This window comes from Coturnix japonica, chromosome 1 (assembly GCF_054131305.1).
Source record: "Coturnix japonica strain WE chromosome 1, WE-NBRP24, whole genome shotgun sequence".
NCBI classification, from domain to species: domain Eukaryota; kingdom Metazoa; phylum Chordata; class Aves; order Galliformes; family Phasianidae; genus Coturnix; species Coturnix japonica.
In genome coordinates this window covers 59336383-59364091 of record NC_140663.1, presented here as the reverse complement: position 1 = coordinate 59364091, position 27709 = coordinate 59336383, and the positions used below count along the sequence as shown (strand labels likewise).

The 27709-nt window shown below is 38.8% G+C and overlaps 1 protein-coding gene across 1 annotated transcript; it reads left to right on the top strand.

Annotated features, from left to right (window-relative positions):
* Nucleotides 1-469: 469 nt before the first annotated feature.
* On the top strand, nt 470-27709 carry LOC107314887 (tyrosine 3-monooxygenase-like). The gene is made up of 12 exons (XM_015864655.3): nt 470-773; nt 1699-1873; nt 4138-4226; nt 5996-6063; nt 7270-7320; nt 9914-10059; nt 15875-16010; nt 16689-16758; nt 18280-18336; nt 20472-20567; nt 25301-25434; nt 27026-27709. Exons 1-12 carry the CDS (start codon nt 579-581, stop codon nt 27183-27185), a joined length of 1377 nt encoding a protein of 458 aa, XP_015720141.2. The 5' UTR covers nt 470-578; the 3' UTR covers nt 27186-27709.

Below are 27709 nucleotides of genomic sequence, written 5' to 3'. Positions count from 1 at the left end.
GTTGCAACACAGAAACTTAGCTTAGAGGCAGCACTCAGTCTGTAGGGATAGAGCAGAACAGGTCAGAGACTGTAAAGAGGAAAATCTCAAAGGTAGGCAGTGAGCTTTGACTGGCTCAAATCTCCCTGGCTATCCCACAGTTGCATCAGTTCCAAGGGAACATCACTTGGATTTGGCTGGGAAGTGGGAGAAGAGACTATTGATTCCCTGGGAGGATGACAGTCCAGGCTCAAAGATGTAAATGATACTCAGGCTAATTGCCTATCCACAAAGGGGCCCCACTCTATGGGTGAACAGCTTGCAGACACCTTCAAACAGAGGGGGTGGGCCCCACTTTGAAGTTACTCAGAATAGGGGGGTTATCTTGGGTTCTTGCGCATATCCTACGTAGGTGGTTTCCCTTGATGTGTCTGGCACGGTCGACATAAGTGACCCTATATCTAGCCCACCACCCACATAGATCCACTGCACCTCCATTTCCATCACAATCCCTGGCCATTACTCCGGGAGAAGCACTCACATTGTTAGTCAGTTTCCATTGGACATCTCACTGCTGCAATCCACTCCCTTGGCTCCCAATGAAGACTTACTTTGGAGTGACCTCAGGCCAAGTGCAAGAAGCCAGTAAGGAGAAGATGTGTAGCACAGAGTCTCTGAACAGGAGAGGTAGTCTTGACTCCACCAAGGGGGATGACAGAGACGGTCTCATATTGACCTTCACCCTCTATAATGTGAAGAAGACTGAGCTCTCTAAGGCAGCTAGAGTTTTTGAGGTACAGAACCCACTTTTCACCAGTTATTCCCTTCCTCCACTGACTATCCACTATTCCTCCACTACTGTCCCTATTGATTTCACCTCTCCCATTCTGCATCTCCCATTCTCTCACCTTTCTCTCTCTCTTTGTCTGTGCTCTTGACCTATACCTCCATCTGCTTTAGTCCTTTCTTCTTGCTCCTGTTGTGCTACAGCTGCTCAGAGAGCTTGACTGATCACTCTAGATGGTGAAGGAAAATTTTCTGAATGGAGGAAGCACCTAGACAGTTATTTACAAGAATCATAATTTTATGCAAGAGCAGATACAGGTCTGTTTCTTCTTTCTATCAGTTGAAGTGGTCAGCTATGGATGAACAACAGAAAAACGTCTGAAGTACTTAAATGTGGGGATGTTAGGTGCCAGTGATTTTTTTTTTCTGCATATTTGACAGGAAAGACAGAAAATACAAGAGCTGTAAATCACAAAGGCGTTATGTATTCTAAGAGCACAAACCATCACTACAAAGTGCTCACCCTTTTCTGAGAAAATGAATAACCCAAAATTAAAGCTCTGTGTTCATTACTTCTTTTTAATTATTTGCAGTTATTTAATGATTATGGTGCAATTACACATCAATAGATCTGCTTCCATTTTGCTGGCTCTTGAGAGTTACACTCATTTGTTATTTCTGCACAGATGAAATGCTGCAATCAACAATATCTCATCTTTCATCTCCATCTCCTTCTACCTAATTCTACTGTGTTTACTCTGGCTCTGCCTGTATCTTCCTTCTAAACTGGGCATTAGCAGGCTTCATTACTTAACATGTTCTTCTTGCTAAGATCTTTTTAAATCGTCTATTAAAGACACTGCAGAACTGTCTCTGGACTTGGCTTTTCATTTTTTGGAAAAGCTTCATCATATTAACAACCATCTCTTGCAGATGTTTGAAACTGAGATCCATCACTTTGAAACCAGGAGAGTCAAAAAGCTCAAGAACTCTGCTGATGATATTGACATTTTTGTTGAATGTCAAGTTCATAGTGCTGATATTAGTTGTCTTATCAACTCCTTAAAGAGAGTAACAGAGGATGTGAAAACTAGCAAAGAAGATAAAGGTAAGAACGATATGCATACGTTCATGTTGTTTTGTTTGTATTTGGATTAGGTTTTTGTTGTTGGCAGTTCTTTTTCTGAGTTTTTTGTTTGTTTGTTTTTAATTACCTTTAGCTCTATAATAATAATTTAATTAGACTGGAAAGCGGGTGAGCATGCATTCCCTTTTTTTCATTTAAAACAAATAAAAAACCAAAAAAGCACACAAACTTGTGTGACTCTTTTCCCTGGGATCATTCCCACTGTTGTGAAAAGGGAGGCATTTTGGCACTGCCAATGGAACAGAGGTGAGAAGAGTGTTCCAAAATGAGGGAAACAAAAAGGAAAGAGAAGCAAAATAAGAAACTCAGGAGAAACTGGAAACTCTTCAGTGACAGGAAACCTGTGGACTGAGAACTGCGAGCTTGGAAGAGAAGTGACTGCTATGAGCCTCTGCAGAGTGAACATAGACACTTGCTGGGAATGCATTAATATGGCAGGGACTCTGAATGCTTCTTTCACTTATAGTGTACGGTGTTGGTTTTGCTAAAAAAGAGCTGTAGATGTCTGTTTACTGTGCCCTGCCTGCTGCCATTTGGCTCCAGTAGGACTCTCTTGTGTTACACTGCTCTTCCACTGAAAAGACCTAACTGCAATCAGCTGGAAAAAGCTTCCAGAGTGTAAGAGGGAGAGAGGATCAGTAGAAATCCTTCAGGTAGTGGTCTGACTGGTAGAAGCAGGGGATGAGCTCCTTGTAAATTGCTGCAGGTGGCTACTCTGCTGATAGCCAGTCGAATTACCATAGCAGGATGAAAAGTTTATTTGCCAGAGATAGACTGCTCTTTGTCCTGTTTACTGGCAGATAGGGAATGGATGAGTACAGGAAACTATTAGGGACTTTTCACATAATCCTGGGGATGCCAGAAATGCCCCTGGTAGATGAGAGAAATAGACTGAATCACTCTGAATATGAAATTGCCATCAAGCTTCCTATACTTGCCAAGACCAGGCAGCAATCCTCAGGGACCTTTTAGGTAATCTAGTTGTGTCTGGATGCCTTTGGATGTTTCTTGAAATTCATCTTCAGGCTAGTGACAAGAGGCAGTCCATACCAAGCTGTCATCAGGGACTGCAGGGTTATCAAAAGGATACTGCTGCCATCAGGTTAAGCGGAGAGCCAAGCTGGCTTTGGAGCTAAAGGAGTGTTTCTTTCCTTGGTAGCTGAGAGATTTGTGCTCAGAAGAAATTCTTCATTGTAGATGTGCTGGAACTAGGATCTGTGTTTAGAATGATCTGCTAAAAGATTGAGGGGGGGAAAAAAAAAGAGCGTGATGTAAGACATGTCAGACTTGTATTTCTTCCTTCTTATTGCAGCACTCGCTATAATTGCATGAAAGAACTGAACTTTCCCAAAACTGATGTCTCTTTCCATCCTTACACTTTAGCGCTTAGATATAATTTGATAGGGCTAAAGCTAGATTTTCCATTCAGTATATAGATGCCTGATGTCTTCTTATCAAGTATCAGATTCAGGTGACTCCTAAAGGACCTTTACTCAGTTGCAGTGACAGAGTGTGGCTTCAGCATCAGTCTGATCTCAGAAAGCAGCATCAACTTTGTATTTCTTCTGTGGTTTTAAAATTAATTAATTATAAACGCTGGGATTTAAATTAAAAATAGTACTGTATAAATATTCTTTAAGTCACCAAATAAGTTCCTCGCTTCAAGGGAAGAAAACTGTTTGAAATTCAGCCAATGCTTTATTTATTTTCCTGTGGGAGGGAAAAAAAAGAAAGACATAGAAAAAAAATCTATATTCTTGGCCTGTTTTGTTTTGAGACAGTTCACATTTTTCTTTTAAATTGTTTTTCTCACTTTTAACAGCATAAAAATATGGGAATACTGTTTAGAGAAGATCAAAATATTTTTGAAATCCAAAATGTAGAACGCAATTTGTTGTACCGTTTCAAACATCTCATTTGGTCTCAGATGAAATATTTTTGACTTTAAAGATTATTTCTCCTAATTGAAACTGAGAGTTTATTCTTACAAGTTAGTTTCAGATCATTTTTCATCCAGCCCTACAGCTTGGTCAACAAACTGAAACTCGGTTACTGAGATATGGTGATGCACAGTTATGAATATTTATATATTCAATAACGAAAAGAAGAATTGTAATCATCCACATAGCTTCCGCTTTTTATGCCTTTTTAAAATTATTTGATCCTTGTCACGGAGTTATCTAGATCAATCCTATTTCATTTAATTCTTGTTACTTTCTCGACAGTGCCCTGGTTCCCCAGAAAAATTCAAGACCTAGACAAATGTCACCATCTGATCACCACGTACGAACCCAGTTTTGACCATTCTCACCCTGTAAGTTTGAGGTCATGGTTGGTTTGTTTTCCAAAAGCGAACCTTCTATAGGGAATGTATATGTATACATATACATATATTTGAGGACAATTTCAGTAATAACAGAATACTCTGGGGAAAAAAAAAAAGCAAAGAAGAGACTAAGAAGACTAAGTTCTTCTGTTTTGCTAAATAGGAGGTGTAAGTACTGAATAGAGTGAAAGAAAGCATTAGTCGTGTAGAATTACTGAAGTACTGAGTAGGAATAAATTGATGCTGCAGAATGCAGTGCAACGTAGAAATGCCTAAACTTGAAGCAAGTTAGTTCAGGCACTGGAAACAATTTTTCTGTTGCAGGAAGGAGCACAAATCAGCCTTGCTTACTGTGTTGCTGAGCAAAGTTCAGTTTGGGCTGGCTGGCAGAAAGGATCAAAATGTATACAGCTGGCTCAGCAGAAATTTTGTGTATATGTTTACTACCTACAAGGTAGCTTAGGCTATCCATCTCAACAGTTTCACTTAGTCCTTTACTGTCTCTTTAAGAGCTTAAAAAGGAAACAAATGATACTATGACATCATTTGCTGAGGCACCCTGACACTGATTATGAACTGTTGTGCTTTCTCGGGGAGATCCCTGCTGCAGGGACAAAGATGAAAGATTCACCATGAAGAGCATGGTCCTACGGCTTTATGATGTGTTTTACATAGACACATTACACCTACTGACTAGCAAAGGTGGCACCTGAATGACCATATTATCCATAACACACAACAAAAGATAATTGAAAAAATTGAAAAGAAATTGTAGTATTACTGCTATTATTGCTACACTGAAAATTATGTGAATAAACCTAAGGGAGAAAATTGGCTTGTAGAAGGCAAAAAGGTTCCAGAAAATATTTGAGAATAATAAATATTTGTACAGTGATGCAGATCAACCCCACTTTATGAGTTATATTAGTAACTTTGTGCCAGATTTCAGATGTTATTCTTGTTATGGATGGTGTAAAATTCAAAGGAACTTTATGTTTTTTCATATTTAATAGCTAGAGAACCCTGCTTGAAGCTAGACTTCTAGTAAACACTGAGGAGGAAAAAATGAAAATTTCCACATTTATTATGTAAAATGCCTTTTTGAACCAACATGTCTGGATGCATCTTTATTATAACATGGCGATAAATGAGCATGAGGAGATACAGCTGAATGAATGTATTTTTTTATGTAGCAAGTGGTGGTTCCACTGATTTCTATACCGTGAGGACTCCTTCTTTTCCCAGTGTTCAGGTGTGTTGTGTTTTATCTGGCAAGATGATACCAGGCTTGGTACTGTTACATTCATTGCTCTCCAATGCTGCAGCTTATGTTCTTAGTAAACAAGGGTAATGACTTCCAGCAAAAGAGACAAGCCACCTCTAATTCAATTATATTTTTAGTATGAATTTCATTTAAATTTGACTGTAGTTTTAATGGTATGTGATGTAGTGTTTATGAACAATGTCAAAACATTTCCACCAAGCCATGTTACTTTATTCTTTTTCACAAAGACCAGTGTTTTCAGTAGAATGTCATGGATGTAACTGAGCACAGACTTTGGCTTACCTCATTCAAAGGGATCAAGATTCACTGCCTTAGAGAAAACAACTTAAAAGGCCTAGATGTTTTGAATCCTTCTGCCAGATAATTTATTCATGCTCTGAAACATCTCTTAATGTAAAGGTGTTTTTTTTTTTTTTTTTTTTTTTTTTTTTTTTGTTTGTTTGTTTGTTTTTTAAATTATGTTCTAACTCAGGGATATTCTGACCTGGAGTACAGGAAAAGGAGGGCGTACTTTGCTGACCTTGCCCATAATTACAGAGTGTAAGTATAAGCCTGTTGAAGAGACGTTAATCTCACTGTGTATTTCAGATATTGTCATGTGGAGGAAATACCAGAAACTGAATATTTTATCAATACATCTATGAAGCTATCTCATAGAACACAGGATCTGGAAACAGAACATTTACCTCCATACAAAACAGACTTTTCTCACAGCACAGCAAATATATCTTAAGATAAAGTCACAAGGTTGTATTTACATATCACTGGATATCTAAACGGAGCTAATTCCTCCCTATGGGTCTTTCTTTTCAACCTTGTGGCTTTTTTTAGGATAAGTTCCCAATCTGAAATTGATCTTTTTCAAGAAACTACAAGTAATGATGTTTATGACATTTGCTGTCAAGATTTTAGAATGTATTTATGACAAAGAAGAGAATATCTACAATTTTCATTATTTGTCTGTCTATGACTATGCCCATTCAGATTAAAATTCCCAACTAAATTTTCCCTAATTGGAGCAGTGCTCTTGTGACCATAGTTTTTTCTAATAGGAAGACAGAAAAGCCTAAAAAACTCTCATGTCTCATGTGTATGACTGAAAATATTACTGTTTTTCTGCATTAAACTGCTGTCTTGGGGAGACAACTAGGTGGTTAGAACAGGTTGTGGATTATCAGTCTCATGGAGTCCAAGAAATGGTAAAATCTCCCAGGTCAGAATTCTATTTGACTATAGTTTTCTCAGTACCATTACATGTAGTCCATCATAAGACATCACAAAAGTGTAGAATTAACTGACTCAGAGCTATTGGAGAAGTGACAGTGAGAAAGACAAGACCATCTATCAGAGAAATTAGAGGCAACCATCATTGTATGCCCGTGCAACTCTGTGCTGATGAGTTTGATGACGATATCGTGTAGATCATGTCCTCCGGAGACAGATCATGTAGGCACACAGTGTAGCTTGATTGCATTCAGCAGAGGTAGAGTTAAGCCTGAATGCCTCTTCTTTCTTCTGACAAGCAGAACATAGCTCTCTTAACACATCCCTGTTTTCTCCCCAGATTTAACAGAGAAAATACACATATAAGAATCTACCTAGACAAATAAGTGATTAATTATATACTATTTCCTATTCCTATATTAATTACAGCAAACATTAATTGTGCAGGCAAAGAAAGAAAATGTTAAATTTGAATTTCAATCTTTCTTTAGAAACACAAATTACTTCCTCTCTTCTTTACAGTGGGGACCCTTTGCCTCACATCGAGTACACAGTGCAGGAGATTGCAACTTGGTGAGTCTGTCACTTATACTCTGACTCCTGCGCATTTCCACTACAGTACCAGGAAGGACTATGAATGTGAAGCAGTTCTTTTGAAACTGTATTTAACCAATTAAGATTTTACTCCATAGTAAAGTATTTTCTTTTGGTTGGTTGTTTCACAAAAAAGCCATTCTCAGAGCTAAAACTAACTACTCACTTTCTAGAGCAAAACACATTGTTCTGACCATCTTCCTGCTAGATCGTTACACGAAGATATCAGAAGCCACAAAACCCCTGAAGCCCAGAGTAGAATATCTTAAACTTGGGAAAGGTGCCATGTGCACATAGTACTCTTTGTTTAAATGGAAAGACAACTCAAAGGTGGGGAAAAAGAAGAATGCTGGAGAACTGAAAAAATGAGAGTTTAAGTCATTTGCTCAAATTATATAGGGAAGTTATGTCAATGACAGGTATTAAATATATATATTAGATGTCTCATTCCAGGACCTCAACCAAAGAGCCTTCTTATCTTTTTCAGTGATCATTTTATTTCAAACAAGATTTACCATGTCACTGAAAGACAGAAGGGTGTTGCCCATAATCACATAGAGAACTTGAATCCAACTCAGCCAGGCAGTCATATTATTATTAAGCTCTAATAGGTTTTTATAAAATCTTTCTGTTGACAAAGACTGATGGCCAGTGTCATGCTCATGACTGCTACCACTAGCCAGCAATCTTGACACAGTATATTGCGTGGGAAACTCATATTGAAGAAAATTTAATTTGGTGTTCTTTCTTTCCCCCCTCCCCAACTTTCCTTTCCTTCCCTTCCCCCCGCCCCCCGTCCCTTCCCCCTAACCCTGCAAACTCTGTCATTCCAGTTCTCCACCTGGAATTAGTCCCACTGTGGTAACAGAACAGACCTTTACAGCAGAATCTTTCTATTTCCTCAAAAAGCAAGCCCTAGCTATCTACGTCACCCTGTTTTGTGATACAGTTTTCCAAATTAGACCTCCCAGTGGTTATCACAATTCCCTGGGGCTGTGATCTGAGGTCAGGTAACAGTGGAACAAACAAATGTAATTGATAACAGTGCAATCAAATGGGAAATTTGTAGCACAGACTAAATTCTCCTGAAGAGAATTCTCGTTGAAGAGCTGCTGAATGCCTTCAGTTTGTAGCAACATGGTTGTAAAAATGAACGCTAATCAAGTGCAGAAATATGATGCTCAGAAAAAAAGAGGGTGCAGACGATCTGAGTTTCTGTTTTTCAGCAGCAGGCTGTAGAAGGCCCAGAAACTGAGTAATCATGCAAGACTTTCTGTGGGTAAAAGATATGACAAGAAAAAGAGAGAATCTAGGACCTGTCACATCTTCATAAAAAATCTGAATTGTACCTCTTTTTATCCAGATTGATAAGGAAATTTATGTAAATGTGGATATTGTCTTTCTCTTCCCATCTCTGGACCAGACGACCTTCAAGTAGCAGCTTAATGGTCCTCTATGGAGACAAGAGATGCAGAACACAATGCGATTATTTTAGATAAAGAAAGGATGGAGTTCAGTAATTTTTAAATTCTACTTCAGTTTTCTAAAAGATGATCCACAATCAAGGGCCCTTTACAATCAAATTAGCACCTCTGTGTGATGAAGCATCACATCTATTTGAGGCAGTACATTAGGGCAAGCTAAACTGCCCTCTGGAAGCGTGTGTTACTCTCTTTTGCCTTTTGAGGGAACTTAGATTATTTCCTCAGTGGTTCTTAGAGAGAATGAATGCTTGACTTAGGACAATTCATCACTGCTCTCTGAGACTCTCTGTGTATCTGTGGTAGTCAATGTTTGGACAAACAGTAGAGTGATACTTTGATAAAAGGGACCATATGTGCAGCAGTGTAAACAGTTCTGTCCTCTCTGAACTCCAGTCCAGGGTGGAACTGTGTACTAGTTCAGATCCCATGCAATCCCACTGAACTCAGTTGTTGTCTGGGGGGAATAAGCTAAGGCAACATTTGAACTCTAGTTATTCTCATTTTTTCTTAATTCTTCCATGGAAATGGCCCAGTCTCCTGCAGCTTTTGCAATAGTGACAGCAGCCACTGTTTCCCTCTGTTCTTTTATTTTTATTCCTCTTAATTTTTTTTTAGATTTCTGTTGTGTTTTGTTCTGTTTTTTTTGTTGTTGTTGTTGTTTTGTTTTGTTTTTTCCCTTTCCCCTTCATTCTGATTCATTACTCCCACAATGTGTAAGACATCCATGCAAATGGACAGACATTACAGGGACTGGCTACCACCTCCATAGCAACAATAGCATCACACACACACACGCACACACAAAAACCCAATACAAAAACAACAAAAGGTCATTTTCCATAACCAGTATTTCCAAGAATGATCTCAATTTTCATAAAACAAGGTTTATAAAAGTTGTTAACACCCTAGGGCTACGTCTGAGCAAGAATAACCATTTCTATAAGTTTTCGTTTGTTTGTTTTTTGCCATCCTGTTACTACTTGTTAGTTTTTTATTAGTTTTTAGACTGTCACCTATGCTTGAGGGTTATGCTTCTTTAGGCATCTAATTAATGAAGTGGAACATATTACTCAGCTCTTTCTTTCTAGGAGAGAAGTCTACAGGCAGCTGAGAAGCCTCTACCCTACTCACGCCTGTACACAGTATCTGGATGCTTTCCAGCAGCTGGAGAAATACTGTGGATACCAAGAGGACAACATACCTCAACTTCAGGACGTGTCCAGATTTCTAAAAGGCCAGTCCTTTTGAACCATAACTCTTGTTCTATGGTTTCCTGGATATTTGCTGGTAGCTGGAAAGCTGCATGGAGGAGAAGGATCTGGAGGTGTTAGCTAACTGCCAGATGAACAAGAGCCAGCAGTGAGCCCATGTGGCCAAGAAGGCCAATGGCATTCTGGTTTGTGTCAGAAATAGTGTAGTCAACAGGATGAGGGAAGTGATCATCCCTATGTACTCAGCACTGGTGAGGACAAATCTTGAGTACTATGTTCAGTTTTGGGTCCCCTGTGGAAAGAAAAATGCTGAGGCCCTGGACTACGTCCAGAGAAAGGAAAAGGAACTGTGTAGAGTCTGGAGCACAAGTCTGATGGGGAGCAGCTGAGGGAACTGGTGTTGTTTAGTCTGGAGAAGAGGAGGATCAGGGAAAACCTTTTTGCCCTTTACAAAGAACTGAAAGGGGGTTGTGGTGAGGTGGGAATCAGCCTCTTCTTCCAGGTAACAATGATTCAACATGAGAGAATAGCCCTAAGTTGCATCAGAGGAGGTTCATGCTGGATATTAGGAACAGTTTCTTCTCAGAAGGAGTGGTGCTGCACTGGCAGAGGCTGCCCAGGGAGGTGGTGGAGTCACTGTGTCTGGAGGTTTCCAAGTAAAGTGTAAATGTGGCATATTAGGGACATGGTAAGTGGGCACGGTGCTGATGGGTTGATGGTTGGACTTGATCTTAGAATAAAGAGAGCCTGCAGTACTATTATTAAGCCACAGGATAAATACATTCTCTCATCCAATCAGATGTGTCAGCCAGATGATTTACTGCTGTTATCAAAATTAACTAAAGAAAGGTTGTCTTTGAAACCTCTTTGTTTATCCTGAGTGACAAGCAGATGTGCCAGAGAGTAGAGGACAGCTGCTTATCAGGCCAAAACAAATAAATAAAAACTTTGACTTAACTTTACATAAATTCTGTTTAAATCTTGTATTCAATGAATAAAATGACCTGTTCCATGTATTAGTATGTGAAGCTAGTAAACTTCGATAAGCTTTCAGTGCCTGGATATGTTTCCAAGACACTGTCAATTTTAGTAAAGTTAAATTATCTGATGATAAATACTTTATTGTACCTTTAGTGTAAGAGAGTGGAGGGTTGGCTTATAAATTGTACCTCTCGTGAACATGTCAGCACCATCACAGCTAGTTGTAGGAATTTTCATATGTATTATGTATTCTCTTCTGTATTTTCTCATTTATTATTCCTCTCTTCAGCTACCTGTTTCTTCCCTGGGCTTATGAATATTTTTCTCATGAAGAAGTTTATCTCATCTTGTTTCATTTGCACAGTAGCTGACAGTAGAGAGATCCAGAAATTATGTGATACTGACCTGATTACCACAGATATTCAATACTCTGTAATTTAATCAGCTGACTAAAGTGAGAGAGTTTAGGACAATGTAAGAATATCCTGTCATAGCACTATTTCTCCTGCTCGTGTTGTTGACAGGATTTGATAGCATGGAGTCTGAACCTGTTCAGTTATTTTGTAGGCTCTTGTTCTAAAATTTCTCCGTACAGTAAAAATGGTCATTCTAAAAGTTCTTCAAGTAAAATTTGAGGTAATATTTAAGCTTAACTACTTCAAAAAGAGCATGGCTAGTGTAAGTTAACTGTCCAAATTACTTATCTGATTGGAGATGAGGCATGTCAGAGGCATTTTATTCCATCCCAATGGAATGGGATGCCAAAGGAAAATGGAAAGAATGTCCCTCTAGAATGCTGGTCCTACTTTCCTTAAAATGCAGATAAAATCTACTATTTAGCCTTAAGACTTTCTGAAACATTCAGCAGAGACAGAACAGAGATGGTAGAATGCATTATGTTTACAGATAAAGACATTTAAGAATCAGTAAGATATTTTGGGTGCTTGAAGGCTTTGAATTGATATTCCCTTTATTTTTAATGACTAATACAATTGTTTCACTGTGCAGAAAATTTTTAGGATTGCATTAAGCTTGACATGATTACAAGATTTCTTTGTAACAAATTCTGAGTCAGAAGCATCTGTAATATCTTTAAAAACTATGTTGAAGACAACCTTGTGCCAGTCATCCACTGGGTGAAGGGAATGATATATAAGGAGTTATTAACTTTAAATTTGGTTGGCTTTTACCACCATTTTTTGGCAATGCCAAAATTTTTGCTCCTGCAACTCATGAATCAACAGCTTAGGCTCTTTCCTGTACTATGGATGTACAGTGTTTCACCAACCAAACCTCAGTTAACCTCTAGGCCATTAGGTCTCCCAAAGTTCTTTGGCACACTGTAGAGGAATTTCACTTGCTACACCCTGTGTAAAGATGCATTGTGCAGCTCATTCTGTCACTGGTTAGGTCTGGTTGAGCTCTGAACTCTTCCAGTTTGGACACAAATCCCAGCACATATCTTTTCTGATATTTTTATCCAGCCTGTAATGGCTGGACCATTCTTTAGTATATGTGATGATATGCCTTTGTGTAATAAACTATGGAGATGCAAAGAGAGGGAAGAATATTCTGGATGGAAAATTATCATGTTATAGCCAGCCTAGTAAGCCAGATGAAATTCCATCTTTTCTTTTACACAGCAGTGTCTGTGAACTCTGCCAAGCAATTCCTTTTCACTTTAATAGAAGTAGAACTACAAGATCTGCCTAGTGTTACCTAGTCTGGTAGTGAGGTTGGTTTATACACAAATGGACCCTACATCGTAAGTATTTTGTAACTACATAAAGTGAATTTAAAGGATTAACCAGTAGACAGATTAACAAGATCATAGTATCATCATAGTATCATAGTCTCGTGTGGGTTGGAAGGGACCTTAGAGATCATCGAGTCCAACCCCCCGGGATTCGAGCCTCCTGTGTAGCAGATTGGCACTTCTACCACTTGCACCACAGGGGATTCAAACCCGGGCCTTCAGTGTTGCAACGCGGCATTCCTACCACTGTGCCACCAGGGCACACAAGATAAGAGGTTTTTTAAAATAAATAAATAAATAAATGAAATCAGATAAACCTAGGTACTTCTTTCTTTCTAGGAAAGATGTTTGGATTCAGACATTCATTGTCCTCTGCAGCTGGGAGAAATTACAGCCAGTGAACTGGTTCAAACAAGTTCACACTACAACGTGCAGTACTGTATGCACAAATTTTTCTAGGGCAAGATTTAAGCCTTACGGATCACTTTAGGTCAACTGCTCAAGATCTTCTCTTCATCTGTTTTTGACTTCAGAGACCTTTGGGCAGAAAGTCCAGTCATTCAAGCCTCCAATTCTCTACTGATTGCTGGTTTTATTGTGCACTGATGAAATGAAAGTTCAGATTTTGTAGATAATGCCTTCAGCAGATAACTTTTTCCTATGGCTTTGGTAGGCAACTTGCCAAGCCTGTTCCATCAACACACTGTCTGATTCACTGGCCTATTTTTAAAAGAGCATCCCAGGGAACACAAGCTTTAATTTTCATTTCCTTTCAGCTCCTCCAGCGTGGATTCTAAAACAATATAAATTTCTATAGACCTTCTCATAGTCTTCCAAAACTGATTTACTTTAAAGCTTAGTACTGGTCTGATACATTTTGCAGATGGTTCAGACTCAGAATTTATCCCCAGAATTACCAAATCTGAGCTTTTCTGGTTAGCCCAATATAATATCAGCAATAAGGGAGTCCCCTTGTTTCAGCTTCTGGCCAGTCCATATGGAGACACAGCTGATAATCTTCCCATTACCCATAGCACCTTGCTTTCCTAATGGAGAAGGGAATAGAACAGGAAGATTTTTGCATCCCTGGTTAATTCTGATACCTTTGGTCAGCTTGTAAATAGACATCATCTCCACAGATATATATATATATGAATATATATATATATATGAAAATATATATATATATGAAAATATATATATATATGAATATATATATATATATGAATATATATATATATATATTTGTTCAGCTTCTTTTGCCTTTTTGTACCCATTACTTTGAATCTGGGAAAGCAATAGAAGATGAGCATGGTAAACTCTAACTATCCCCTCATACTGTCAGGTGGAAGCATTCATTCTATTCATTCTTTTTTGTCCTGAATAGTTTCACTTTCTTTGTCACTTCTATTTCTTCCAATAAGTCTTGTTTCTCTTTCTCTTTCTCTTTCTCTTTCTCTTTCTCTTTCTCTTTCTCTTTCTCTTTCTCTTTCTCTTTCTCTTTCTCTTTCTCTTTCTCTTTCTTTCTCCTTCTCTTTCCCTTTCTCTCTTTTTCTCTGTCTCTCTTTTTTTTTTCTCTCTCTCTTTCTCTCTTTTTCCCTTCTCCCCCCCGCCCCCTTTTTTTTTTCCCTTTTAAATGAGAAAAGTACTAATAGGCAGAAAGAGCCAGACTAGAAATGCTGGAAGAAAGATTAAAAAACAAAACAAATCTAGTAAACTGTTTTGTTTCTGGGTGGGATTTGTTTGTCTGTTTGCTTACATTAAAAAATTCTGTTCCGGGGCTTCATGACACAATAGGATATGGAAAAGGAAAAAAAGCAATTTCTTATTTTTTTAAGTAGTTTTATGCTTTAAAGCAAATGAAATGTCATTTATGGAAGCTGAGAATGTAACACAGATTTTGAATATAGAACTTCAAAAAGATTGCCATTGGCTCTCTTTAAAAGCAGTGCTTTTCAGTTTTCTTAGCTTTGTAGACCACCAACATGTTTCCCATGGAAATGAAGATTGTGTTTTCTTTTAACCATAGAACTGATTATTTTGCTAGCTGTTCTCACAGACATTCCATAGGAATACAGGGTGCTCACGATAGCACTGATAGCACAGTGTAAAAACCAAGTGCAAGTGTTGTGTTCTTTCCTGTAGATACATGCAAAACAAAATGTATATGGTCACATCACTAGGAGGGTATTTAGTTAGTTCTAGGCAACCATGATGGTGAAAAAATCAGAAGGAAAGACAGCTGAGAATAGCTAATAAAAACTCTGACATTAAATGGCTAAGGGCCAAATTTCAACACACTCATCTCTAACAAGGACCTATTTGTTCTTTCTCCTGAGACTGAAAGATAAAACTGACAGTGAGGCTTTCCAGTGTTGATCTAAATAATACGTTTGAAGCACTGACAAACTGAAATGAAGTTGGGTAGCATGTGAGGTGTTTTGAACTAGATACACTGACAAGAAGAAAAATTGCCTAGAGTGGGTCATACTCACAGTTCACGTACTTCTGTCTTCAAAAGCATGAAGTACCAGAGATTTTAGAGTAGGGAATAAGAGATTCTGCAGGACAGGCATGCACAGCAACCAAATGTGCAAGAAGAGCAAGGTTTCTCAGGCAAGTTGGTGGTTTGGAGTTGTGCCTTAAATTCCTGTTTACCATCTTTTACACATGCTATGCAGCAAATGAGAGAGAATCAAAGGATGAGGAAACTAGCAAGGGTATGAAAATTCAGGTTCTATCTTGAATCATAGGGACCATGTGTGATCTCAGACACACCACTGACATATGGGACAAAATAGATAAATATGCATAAATGTGTTAGAAATTTAAGCTGGAGTGAGCAGGATTTCTGTTCCTCATATCACTGTTGTGTGACTAAATGTAGGATGAGCAGTTTGGTAATTTTATGTTACAGTAGTTGGACCTGTAAAATCATAGGAACATTTAGATATTGATAAGTCAGTATGTTCCTACAGTCCTTAGGTGGAGGAAGATACTGCAACAGAGTACTAAGACCTGCTGAAACAGCTTACCTGAAGTGAGTGTGTCATACAATTAACTGTGAGAAGTCCTAAATTATGTCTCACTGTCCTTTGCAGAAACAACAGGTTTCCAGCTGAGACCAGCAGCAGGACTGTTGTCTGCTCGTGACTTCCTTGCCAGCCTGGCATTTCGTGTCTTCCAGTGCACACAGTATATAAGGCATTTCTCTTCACCTAGACATTCCCCGGAGCCGTAAGTATGATAACCTGGCACAATTCCATCCATCTGGATGGAAATAATTCCCTTGGAAATAATTCTGGAGCTCTATCCAGTGGTCCACAGAATTAAATAGTTTGAGAAACTGGTAGCTGAAGATTTAGAAGGGGAAGTCAAGCATGCAAGGGTGTGGGTCTCTTTCGCTATTGCAAAGTTGTCTGAAGAAGGAAAAGACTGGAGAATATCTGGTTTAATCTTTTCATCCTGCCTTCATTTACCATCTGCTGAGGTTTGATTCCCTGCTGTGAAACTCTCCCAGTAACTGCTGGCCAGACAACAGCAATTACATTTCATGAGAAATTGCAAGTTCACAGACATTTTTGTTGTATGCTGGGACAAAACAGGGTCTTTTCAAAGATGTTGTGACATAGGAGACTGTTGCCCATGCCATCTCAAGTGAGACAATAGCCAGTGTAGCGGGAGGCAGCTGGCACCCTGGAGCAGAAGAGAATGCTTTGCCAAATTCTCTGCAAAGCCAGACCAGGTATGGAAGCACCTACTGTGGATTAATTAAAACACCCTCATGCTAGCTCCCTATAGCAGTCTGTTGGCTAAAGTCTTCACAGGATGTTCACATAGAACAGGGAAAAAAAATACAACAACAGAAACAATCATTCTCCCCTTTATTAAATGTGAAAGTCACTTGTTTTCCAGAGATTGCTGCCATGAACTGCTGGGTCATGTTCCCATGCTAGCCAACAAGGAGTTTGCCCAGTTCTCACAGGTAAGAAGCTTGTTCTGCTGGCTGTTTAACCAACTGCTTTGTGTGGCAGGCCAGAGATGCTTTTAAGGCCTGCAGCTCACTGTGGACATCTTGTAAAAGGAAGGGTAAGCAATGTTGTAGGACTTCTCTGTGGGAGGGCTGTGTCGGCTTACAGCAGGATGCTGGTTGAGCCCTTTGTGGTGCTGCTTGTTTGATCTGTGCAGACTGCACTATTCCCCTGGCTTCCTGTCTCACACCAAATAAACCCAGCCACCAACAGCCATTCAGCCCCTAGGCTGACTCTGTCTCCAAACGTACATTTTTATCTCACATGATACTTCAGTTTTGGCCATCACCATGTCATTCATTTGAGATGTTTTTCTTTTTACAACTGAATAGGTTCTCACAGAATTGCTCATACTGATGAGGAGGCTCCAAAAAAACAACAGAGCTTCTTTGTACAGTAATAATATATTTAGTATGAGCAGTTAAAATCAGACTCAAGTGAACTCAATGACCTAGTGTAATTAAAGACTTTGGAATTATGAATGTGTCTCAGAACCGTAGCAGGAGGAAGAAGATAATTCATATTCTAGGCTTATCTGTTAGTGAAAACTGGCAATAGGTGCAGAAGGTTAAATGATGTAGGTCCCCGTATAAATATCTGAAAAAGAAAACCAGATCATGGTCTGCAATTGTATCAACGTGGATACATGCCAATTTCCATTTTGGTCATTAAATATTGTTTATTAGTGTAATGGTTATTGTAGTTCTTTCTGGAAGAGCTCTTTAGTTCAATGCTAGAACTGAAGTCACCATAGAAATAAGAGAACATAGCATTTACAAAACTTTTAGCTTTACCCTTGCTCCGCCTATAATATTGATTATGTAACATGGGATAACATTGAAGAATTTTCACATTTTTCGTTTCACATTTTCACAAAGCTGGCATTCAACCCATTAATCTATTTATTTATTTTTGTTACATTCAATATGAAAAGATGCATGAGGGATAATAAACAGTTTGGTTTGTTTGATGCGTTATGCATTTCTCAGGATAGCCAAAAGGAAGCACATACAGATTTTTATTGTGGAAACAGTAATTAACAGGGAGCATAGTTAGGTCTAAACAGTATTGCCTCTGCATGGATCTGACACATTCACAAGGGCTTTCAAATAGAAAATGAGAGACAGAAAGGTAACATCAGAGATAAAACTCACCTTGCAGTTTTTATGTATCATTCCTCCCTATAAATCTGTGCCTGGGATAGTCCAGCATTAGGCTGAGAGATGGTTAACTTTACACAGAGAACTCTGAGGATTAAACACTCATCTAATGTGGCTCCCAGTGGTATGTAGCTGGGGGCCAGGGAGAGGTAGGCATCCTGGAAGCCGTGGAAGGTCATTTTGGGTGACAAAAACAATGGATAGTTCATGCTATTCATGCTAGAAATGATGTGGTCCTCCCCCTTCCCCTCTTTCTCTCCCTTGGGCTGAATAATCACACTAGTGTAACACTGCCTGCTTGCCTACTTGCTTTAGGATATTGGACTGGCTTCCCTTGGATCATCTGAAGTAGAGATTGAGAAACTGTCCACAGTAAGTACAGGCAGCAGTTTAATATCAGAGGCGAAACCAAAAGGCTCACTGCATATCACTCACTGTTTAGGGAAGGTTTTTCTCTAATGTCACAGATTAACCATGCAAAAATGAGAGCATCAGCAGAACTGTCTTTTCTCCACAGCAACAGGTTAGGGAAGTACTGTAGCAGGAACTGGAGCCCCTCTGGAGGAGCCCAGAAGCATGTGATTCTACTTTGAGGAAAAGCTTACACTTTCTGCTGCTTTAAGGATGTGCTCCTGAATCTGAGTCTCTACAGTTTCAGTCACAGGAAGGTCCCAATTCACTTTAAAGATTCACCTTATCGACTGGATACTCAATGTGATTTCCACAAATTCTCCCACACAGAGAGGCTCAGGGCACCATCATAATTCAGGGCACCCCATATTCATTACTCTCACAAAAAAATCTGGAAGCATATACTGACACTTGGTTCTGAGTCACTAGTCTTTATATATATGTAAAAACAACTCATGCAACCCCTGGTTGCCGTCTTGGTCTGAAAGTGGGCTAGAGGACAGATGCTTTTTTTTCTGATAATGGCAACCATTTCCCACTCTTGATTATATTTGCAGTTTTATCCTCACCCACCAGGATGAAGATTGTGCAGGAAATGGGGTAGACGAGAGGAGGTGATCATACCTGAAATTCCTCAAGCAGTGCACAGGCCCACTCCTGCCAAAGTGGAAAGTGGCACAGTCTGAATGAGATTATGACTCACCTAAAATGTATTTGTAGGCAGATGTATGTTGCTCCTTTCTTAGACCGGAGAGGATGCAATAAGATTAAGATTCATGTTTTGATTAGTGGTAAGAATGACGTGTGCCAGGAAGACATTTTCAGCTATTTCACAGGTCTTGGAGAGACTGGGTAAAGGCCAACGTCTTATACAGAATTCCTCTGCCAGTTTCCCTCCCTGTCTCTGGATAGGATAGAGTTTATGTTATCAGATAAGTCCTAGATCTAAAATTTTCACAATATTATTTAGGGTTTTGGGAGATAGAATGATAGGACTATTTTGAAAGAGTTTCCTGCTGTTAAGGATTTGTGAGAATACTACTTATTAAGTGCAATTCAGGTATTCTGAATAGTAAACATATTTTGGATTAGCCTCTCAACCATCTTTTTTTTTTAAAAAAAAAAGTTAGGCATCTAGTCTAGGCTTATTTTTTAGAATTCTTGACCAGAAAACGAACCTAATAGATTTATATGGATTAAAGGACATTCTATCCTGACAGAGATATCTACCCTAAATTCTTGTTTCCCTATGGAAGTCCCTGTCACACTTCATTGATTATAATAATGTAATTAGTGTGGATGATAAAACAACATCTAAGCTTTCTAAAAGTTTATTAAAAGCCACAAAGCTGTACTTTTTGAATGTCTTGTATTTTCCACGTTTTGCACAACACCTACCTAGTATCTCAGAGGTCAAGCTGTGTCCAGAATTGTGCCTTTACCATCCATTTCCTCATATAGTACAAGAAGGGAAGGGCTAACAGGTTGGCAGAGCCAAGAGTAGATTTTTATCACACCACAGTCCAGCAGGAAAAGGAAGCATGATCCTAATCATGCTTTATTGCAAGAAAATCCCAGAGAGGTGTACCTTTATTTTCTATTGTAGCAAATTTAAAATTGGTATTATATTTACGGGTACATTGCTGCTCTTTAGTCATTCTTTGGTTCTTTTTAATGCTATCATATGGATCTAAGAGAAGGGAACTGCCGTGTCAAGGACTTTTCTAAGTGCCTTGAACCTCCTGTGGGTGTTTAGTCATGCCTCTGGGAGCTATCACAGTTTGTCAGTCTTCACTGACTATAATGCAACTCAATTTTATTTATTAAAATCTATTTAAGGATACCTACAATTATCAGGTTTTGTCCTTTTTGAGCAGTGAGAATAGGAAGGATGTCAGGTTTTGGAAAATATGTATTATAATTTCGGTGTTTTATACATTGGAGAGAAAAAATAATTTTCCTAAAACATATAGTTGTAAAATTTGAAGAAACGAAAATCATTAATGACTAAGAATAAAGAAGTTGGAAAAAAAGAAAAGCTTAAAAATGGAATGCCTGTTGAGACTACCATTTTCAGAAACTGTTCTCATTATCAGCTTTATTGGTTTACTGTGGAGTTTGGTCTCTGCAAGCAAAACGGATCCATCAAAGCTTATGGGGCAGGATTGCTTTCATCTTATGGGGAGCTTACGGTATGTATCATCTATATGGTATCTAAAGATTTCTACGATGCAGTTTTCTAAACTCACTGATAAAAGCAAGATATTTCCTCACATAATACAATATTCTTTAAGATACTGATTTTTCTTTTCTGAAGAAATTCATTCTTCCTCACAAGGAGATGCTGAGTAGCAGACAAACTACTGTAGGATTTTACAGCTTTTCAACCTTGAGAGATGAAATGTGATGAAAGGAAACAACCTATAATGTATCAGATTTACTTCTTATTACTTCTGTCCAGTAGCAATGCAACTGACTTGAACATAAAACCATGCTCTTTTCTAGACTATACACTAGAGGGCAATATCATGCCTACTATGAACTCAGCTGCACATTTGACCTTTGTGTGTGTATAAATCTGAAAGGCATTGACTGTCGTGACCAAATGAAGTGCAAAAAACCTGTAAATTAGACGGACAATAGCAAATAGAAAATGCTTTAGAAATGTTACATTCATAAATATATTTCAGAACTACTTCTACTTTAATTTTTACAGAGATTAAAATTTGAGTATGCAGGCTGGATACAGCTCTTCCGGGACAAAGCACCCAAAGAAAGAGAGACTGTATACCTATAAAGAAAGCTTATCGATTTCACCTTCTTTAGGAAAACAGTTGGTAGGGAAGATATTCTCTTTTCCTCAGTTTCGTAGTACACTGAACCAGATGATGTACTTCTAAATGCAAAAAATTCTGGTGTCAGTAGTCCTCAGCTGCTTCAAGTTATGAAGATAGTGGGTGATTTTTGGCATTAGCAAGCAGAAAAAGGGTTTTCAACAAAACCAAAGGGGAAGAGGGGGGACAAAGTACTCTTTTAAGACTCTTTATAAACCAGAAATGAAAGTTTTCATGGGAGATATATAAAAGCAGACTATAGACATTTCTATGACATAGACACAGCAGTCTACCACACAGCTACACGATACATTCATGTGAAACCATGGTTTTGTATTAGTATATGTTGGACTCCCAAGGTGTATAACCTATAGTTTTAAATCAAATACAATTTCTTGTTAAACAAGATAATAAATGCCTCCAATACTTATGTTAGCTTTTGTGGTAATATCCACCACAGAACCTATATGCACAATATTACCTTCCCTTCTGTTTTCTTTTGATAAAGTTGAACATAAAAGTCATGCTAGAAAAACCTGTCTTTGGTGGTTAGAATTGCATGTACCAGACTTGTACTTTCCTTCCTCACCAGACACCAACCAAAGTACCCTTCTCTTCACTAGACACCAGACAACAAACTGTTCTGTTTTGGATTTAAGTAGTAGGCAAGCACTGCATGCTCACAAAAACTGCTTCATGTAACACAAAAGAATAACAGCATTTCAGATTCACTAACTATAAGGTTGACTATAGAAGTGATAACCATCTTTGATTGATAGCTGATTGCTGTCATTACTTTGATTATCAGTATTTGAATGGTAATGTTGCTGGAAAAGCTTTCCATATAACTGGGTTTATTTGGGTCTTCATCCATCTTATTCCTGAAATTACATATAGATATGATGGCATTTGTGCTTAATAGGTAATAAAGAAGTATTTGCTCCCAATCCCTTCCCTGCTTACTTTTCACATAATAACCAAAACAACGTGAAAATTTGTAAGCAATTGATAAGCAATTATGCTACGTGCCATGTGCTGACCCCATGTGAGCTCTGGAGATTTGTTCCTATGTAGCTTTTTGGACAGCAGATTAGTGATTTCTGTGCACTTCACCTTGAGTATCTGAAACTTCTGGTACTCTAATTACCTGGCCTCAAGCACTGAAGTTTCCTTTTAGGGCAGATTGATTCACCTTATGGACTTTTATTCGGAACAAAATTGAAATCCAGAAAGTTTCCATTTAATCATTCTAGTCTAGTTTATTTCTGATTAAAGTATAGGATCAGTGGTAGTGTAAGGGAAGTGCTGAGATCCTATGTTTAAGCAATTCCTATCTAGCAACTTGAAAGCACATGGCAACTCATTCTTTTTCAACTAAAGAGGAGAAATATGTGTAATGCAGTGCCTATTTCAGTAGAAGTATTCTCTTTCTTTCTTTCTTTCTTTCTTTCTTTCTTTCTTTCTTTCTTTCTTTCTTTCTTTCTTTCTTTCTTTCTTTCTTTCTTTCTTTCTTTCTTTCTTTCTTTCTTTTTAACAAATACAGTGTTGGCCAGACAGTTTTGAGTTTTGTTAAAGAAGATGAAGTAAAAGTTATTCCTTGCACGTGGTTCAGAAAGTACTGAAGCTCATGGTGGCCTTCAGTTGCTTAAAGAGTTCATTTTGTAGCTTTAGACTAGCTCTTGAAAAACCTCTAGATAAATTTCACTCTTGCCTAGGAGAAAGCCATTGTCCATCCTGATAGTAACTTGCTGGCCTTCTCAATACAACTCACTGATACCCTCAGTATAAATGTTAAGATGCAGGCTTACCACTGGAATCCCCAGACTCAATATTATCTAGAGGTCCAGCAAAGTGAAACAGGTAGGCTCTCTGCTTCTTCTATGACCAGGGAGACATACTATTGTAACCTGAATGAGGAAGAGGTTTTTTCATCACTGAAGGCACCTGGACCACTTAAAGCAGGGTGATTCGGTCTCTGAGGACACAATAATGACAGGAGTTATAAAGGCCACATTGTTGGCTGCAAGAAGTTAACAACTAACAAGCTGGAAGGGGTGTGTAGTGTTGCATCTAGCTAATATTACATGGGAATTCAGCATCAGGAAGGTGTCTACAAGTATCTCTGAACTTCAGTCTGGATCAACTCTCTGTGTGAGTATGACTGTAACCCAAGGAATTGTGTCCTGACTATGAATTCTTCAAAATGCTTTTCTTTTCTTCATAACACCCACTCTTACCGGTAGGAAGTCTATTTCAGGTATTTTCTGTGTATGAGCTGACGCTGCCTAAACAGTAACTCGGAGAAAGGCAGGTGATGAAAGATAGAGGTGAAATGACCCCAGCCTGGTACTTGAATCCACGTTATCTAACAAATCATTTAATGACAGCAGCTAGGTATCAGAAAGGACAGTAAAACCATACCCAAGTCTAAACTGAACAGTTGTAATGGTCTGACTGCTGGCCAACCTTGCCTCTTCTGAACTGTAAGAATTCCTCCCCAATAGCTCTTAGTATTGCAGTGTTTATTTCACTATACTCTGTCAGCTGTTCTGCATTATCCAAAATGCTTCTCCTGTTAACACTCAGCTGGACTCTGTCCTACATACTGTAAAATCTTATGGCTCATACCACACTTCTGGCAGCACTCAGTGCTACATATGCTTTTCTTGCAGCACAACAAGTACTTAACTTGTAGAGGCCTTTCAGGCCATCCGGTTTCAAGCAGAACTTCCACTAAAATCAATGGGATTGCAGCTCTGCTTCAATACTGACAGCATAGCGGGACCCCTGTGAGGTTTTGAGTTTCTAAAATGTTTTCCCATTAGTCCCCTGGGTTTCTAAGATTATAAGAGCAGCCTTATGTTTGTGTATATCATCCATCTTAGATTGTATGAGTGCTCTCCAAGGTTTATTCTTCAATTACACACTGCAAATGAAGAACAGGAAAAATACCATCTTTTAGTGTTTTATATTCTTGTCCTTATTTTTATTTTTAAAGCGTATATGAATTTCTGCACCAATTCTGCAGCAAATTGGCCTACTGGTTGAGGCAGGCCTCCAATGGTGGAGAGTTCAGACTCAGTTCAGTGAAATATGCAAAAATGTGCTTAAGGGGACTGTCTGAATTAAGTCTTGAAAAGCGTCACCCAGTCTTACCAGCTCTTTACAAGTACCATGGGAGCTGGCATTTGCATTATGAAATAGTGAAAGGAGCCTTCTGAAGACTGGAGAAGTAGAGAGAAAGACAAACAGGCAGCCAGCAAAAATGGACTGCTACAAAAAGACTGTCCCTAATCAGATGGAACTCCTCTGTCCAGGCTGAGGATGCAAAGAAAGTTCTTGCTTTTGACCACAGTTGCCTTTTTTTTTTGTCAGTGTCAAGACCATTTCACTTGAGTGGACATAGCACTCACTATCCTGGCTACCTGGAAGCCAAACCAGCTTTTAGGCACATCTGTAGCGGAGTCCAAATGGTACTGGAACTGAGCTGGTTTTAAGCTTGCCTTGGGCTCAGAAGAACCTGAGCAGAAGTTCTAGAAGAAGTTCTCCATGCTCCAAACACACCCACAGAGTGCAGTGTATATTTATGTTGAGTGTTGGGAAAACTTAAAGAGTGCTTAACTGGCATGAAAGTTGTGCTGAAAATGCCAAGAGCATTCCACTTACTCTTTAGTGCAATAGGAAATGTGGACTTTGTAACATGGTCTGGGGAATTCAGAACAGCTGTGCTGTACCATGATTCTTCTGTGATATTGGTTGAAAAAAGACTTTTTTTTTTTTTTTTGTTAAAGACTAATATTCTGGGGCATAGCATACAGTCCCTCCTTCCTGTCTGAGGACGTGGCTATGGTACCAAATCATACAACACTGTAATAGGGAAAATCTCTCTGTCTCTCATTCTGTTCAAGCAGAGTGAAACAGAACTTTTATTGTTACTAGCAGTTATTTATGAGAAACAGCTTACACTGGTGAAAGAACGGGAATTGATACTACCTTTAACTATTGCACAACAAGTATTTTACAGCCCAGTAGGCAGTAATTCTTGCTATGTACAATCATCTATTCTAACCTTTGTTATTCCTTTTACAAAGTATGCTTTATCAAATGAGCCAGAGTACAAGCCCTTTGATCCAGAAGTGACTGCAGTTCACCCCTATCAGGATCAAGCCTTCCAGCCTGTCTATTTCATAGCAGAAAATTTTGAAGATGCCAAGACCAAACTCCAGTAAGTAATTTCACTGAAGGGGACATGGTAGCTTGAATTCTAATCATAAATACAGCTACCACTACTGTAATAACTGTGCTAGGCTATCTTCTCATTTCTGCACAGTGGTTTTCTTAGAGTGAAGATATACACAACAATGTTTAACTGAGTAAAGCTTCATAGGAGATCATAGCTATGTATTCCTATGCCCTTAACCATTCTTCACCTTACAGTGCCTCATCTTAGCAGCTTCTGAAGGGTGCCTCTGTATTATTCCAGACAAATGGGAAATCGTGAAGAACCGACTTACTCAAGGTCACAAGGAAAATTTATAGTAGTATCAGGAATTAACATGGATCAGCGGGGGGCTTAAAAACAAGATTGTCTTTTTCCTCTGATTATATCTGCACAAGAATGCAGACTCAGCATTCACAGGCAATCTAATTTCTACCAAGTAGCCAACTGCAACCTAAATAATATTATTTCACATTAGTTTGAGGTGTTTCTAAATGAATTTCTGTGTCTGTGTTATGTAATAAGGGCTTTTGTTTTTTGTCTTTTTTTTTTTTTTTTTTTTTTTTTTTTTTAAGGAAGCAGAGATTAAATTCTGGGCCTCCATCTCCAACAGTTAGAACAACAAGACCAATTCTGGCTGGAGGCAGGAGGCTGGTTGTGGAGCTACTGGGAAGCATGCAGGAGTTGAAATGAGGAATTTATTAGGGGAGGAGATCTCGGGCCAGACTTCTTCCCAGCTCCCCCCACCTCCTGCCCTGAAGTGCGGTCTGCTGGGGTTATGGCAATAGCAAATTAGGCTCCTCATCTTAAATCTGAGGGTTCAGATTTAGTTATTGTCTTGGCACTGTAAAAACACAGCTGAGAACTCACTGGCAGAAGAGAGACTTTCAAGAGCTTTTGACTCAGGCAGACCTGAAAAGAACTTAAAAGGACAAAGAATACACCACAGTCAGACTTAAAGCTTTTTCATACTTTTTTTCAAGATAGTTGCTCAGCCAAAACTCAAAATAACCAAAGACTCAAGAATCTGTCAGAACGGAAAACATAAGGCAACATCAGTACAGGGGGTTCCTACCAGCATGCACTTAATGGAAACACACTGTCAAAAATGGCAAGCAATTGTGGGTGTTGGTGTTTTGTTTGTTGTTTTTTTTTTGTTGTTGTTGTTGTTGTTGTTTCTTTTAGAGCAGATGGCAAAATAGCTGAGGATGCCTAGTATGGATAGATTTTTAAGATTTTAAGCAGAAAGAGCTACCTCAGGTTATTTCTTGGAAGTGAAGGCAGCAGACATGCTGTGTTTCTGCATTCCTCTAGCTTGTGGTTGTAATAACTCTGAGCTGTGTTAACGTAGAGCTGTAAGAGCGCAGACGGATCTGAGCCAGCCACACTGAAAAGCAGGCAATGCAGATCTTCTGGGCTGCAAAACACTTCAGCTGCAGGGAGGATATACTGCACCAGAAAACTTTAAGGAGTGACAGTAAGGAAGATGTCACAGCAGCCACAGTCAGCCTGAGAAATCTATGCCTACATACTGATAAATTAGGTCCTTCATGTAGTGAAATAGTTTCTGAACTAGTAAATCTGTCTCTCCTCATAGAAACTATGCAATGAAGATCAAGAAGCCTTTTTCTCTGTGCTACGACCCATTCACCAGCAGCATAGAGGTTCTGGATACACCACAGAAGGTCAAGAGGGAAGTCAGTCGGCTGAAAGAGGACCTGAAAAACCTGTGCATGTCCCTTGAAAATCTCTCCTAAAACTGCAGCAGTTCTTCTCACCTGGCACTGATATATATATAGGCAGTTCCAGCACTTGAAAATTTAGTGAAGTTATAGCTGCATACTAAAATCTTCATCCCACAAACAGCTCTGTCAAGCAAATCTTTTCACTGTAATTTAAGTTGCTGACTTAGCCACATTAATGAGTTCCTATTGAATATGCTTCAATGGCAAACAACACCAAATTACTCCAATTTCTGGTAGGTGATATGAGCTGCAGCTGTTTGTTATGTATTTATCTCTTTTTTAAATGTAAGTTTTCTATTCATCTCTTGAAGTTATCTGTCACCTTTTGAAGTTATCTATCACAGAGTAGCACAGTAACTCTTCAGTCACAAAATCTCTTCTTGCTTAAATGACATGATCGCAATCTTTTGGGCTGGCTGGCTGCCTGCAGCCCTTGCAGCTAGCTCATTTCTGCTAGCAATTATGATCAGCTATTGTACTCATAAACTATGAATGGTTCTCTTACAATGTACAAATACAAGGGTTTATAAGACAGA

Bases quoted from the DNA above. Each gene is read 5' to 3' on its own strand.
- LOC107314887 (XM_015864655.3), top strand. From the start codon at position 579: ATGAAGACTTACTTTGGAGTGACCTCAGGCCAAGTGCAAGAAGCCAGT. The intron at 6,064-7,269 runs GTAAGTATAAGC...TCTTCTTTACAG, and splicing joins CTTGCCCATAATTACAGAGT to TGGGGACCCTTTGCCTCACA. The intron at 18,337-20,471 runs GTAAGTACAGGC...TCTCATTATCAG, and splicing joins AGATTGAGAAACTGTCCACA to CTTTATTGGTTTACTGTGGA.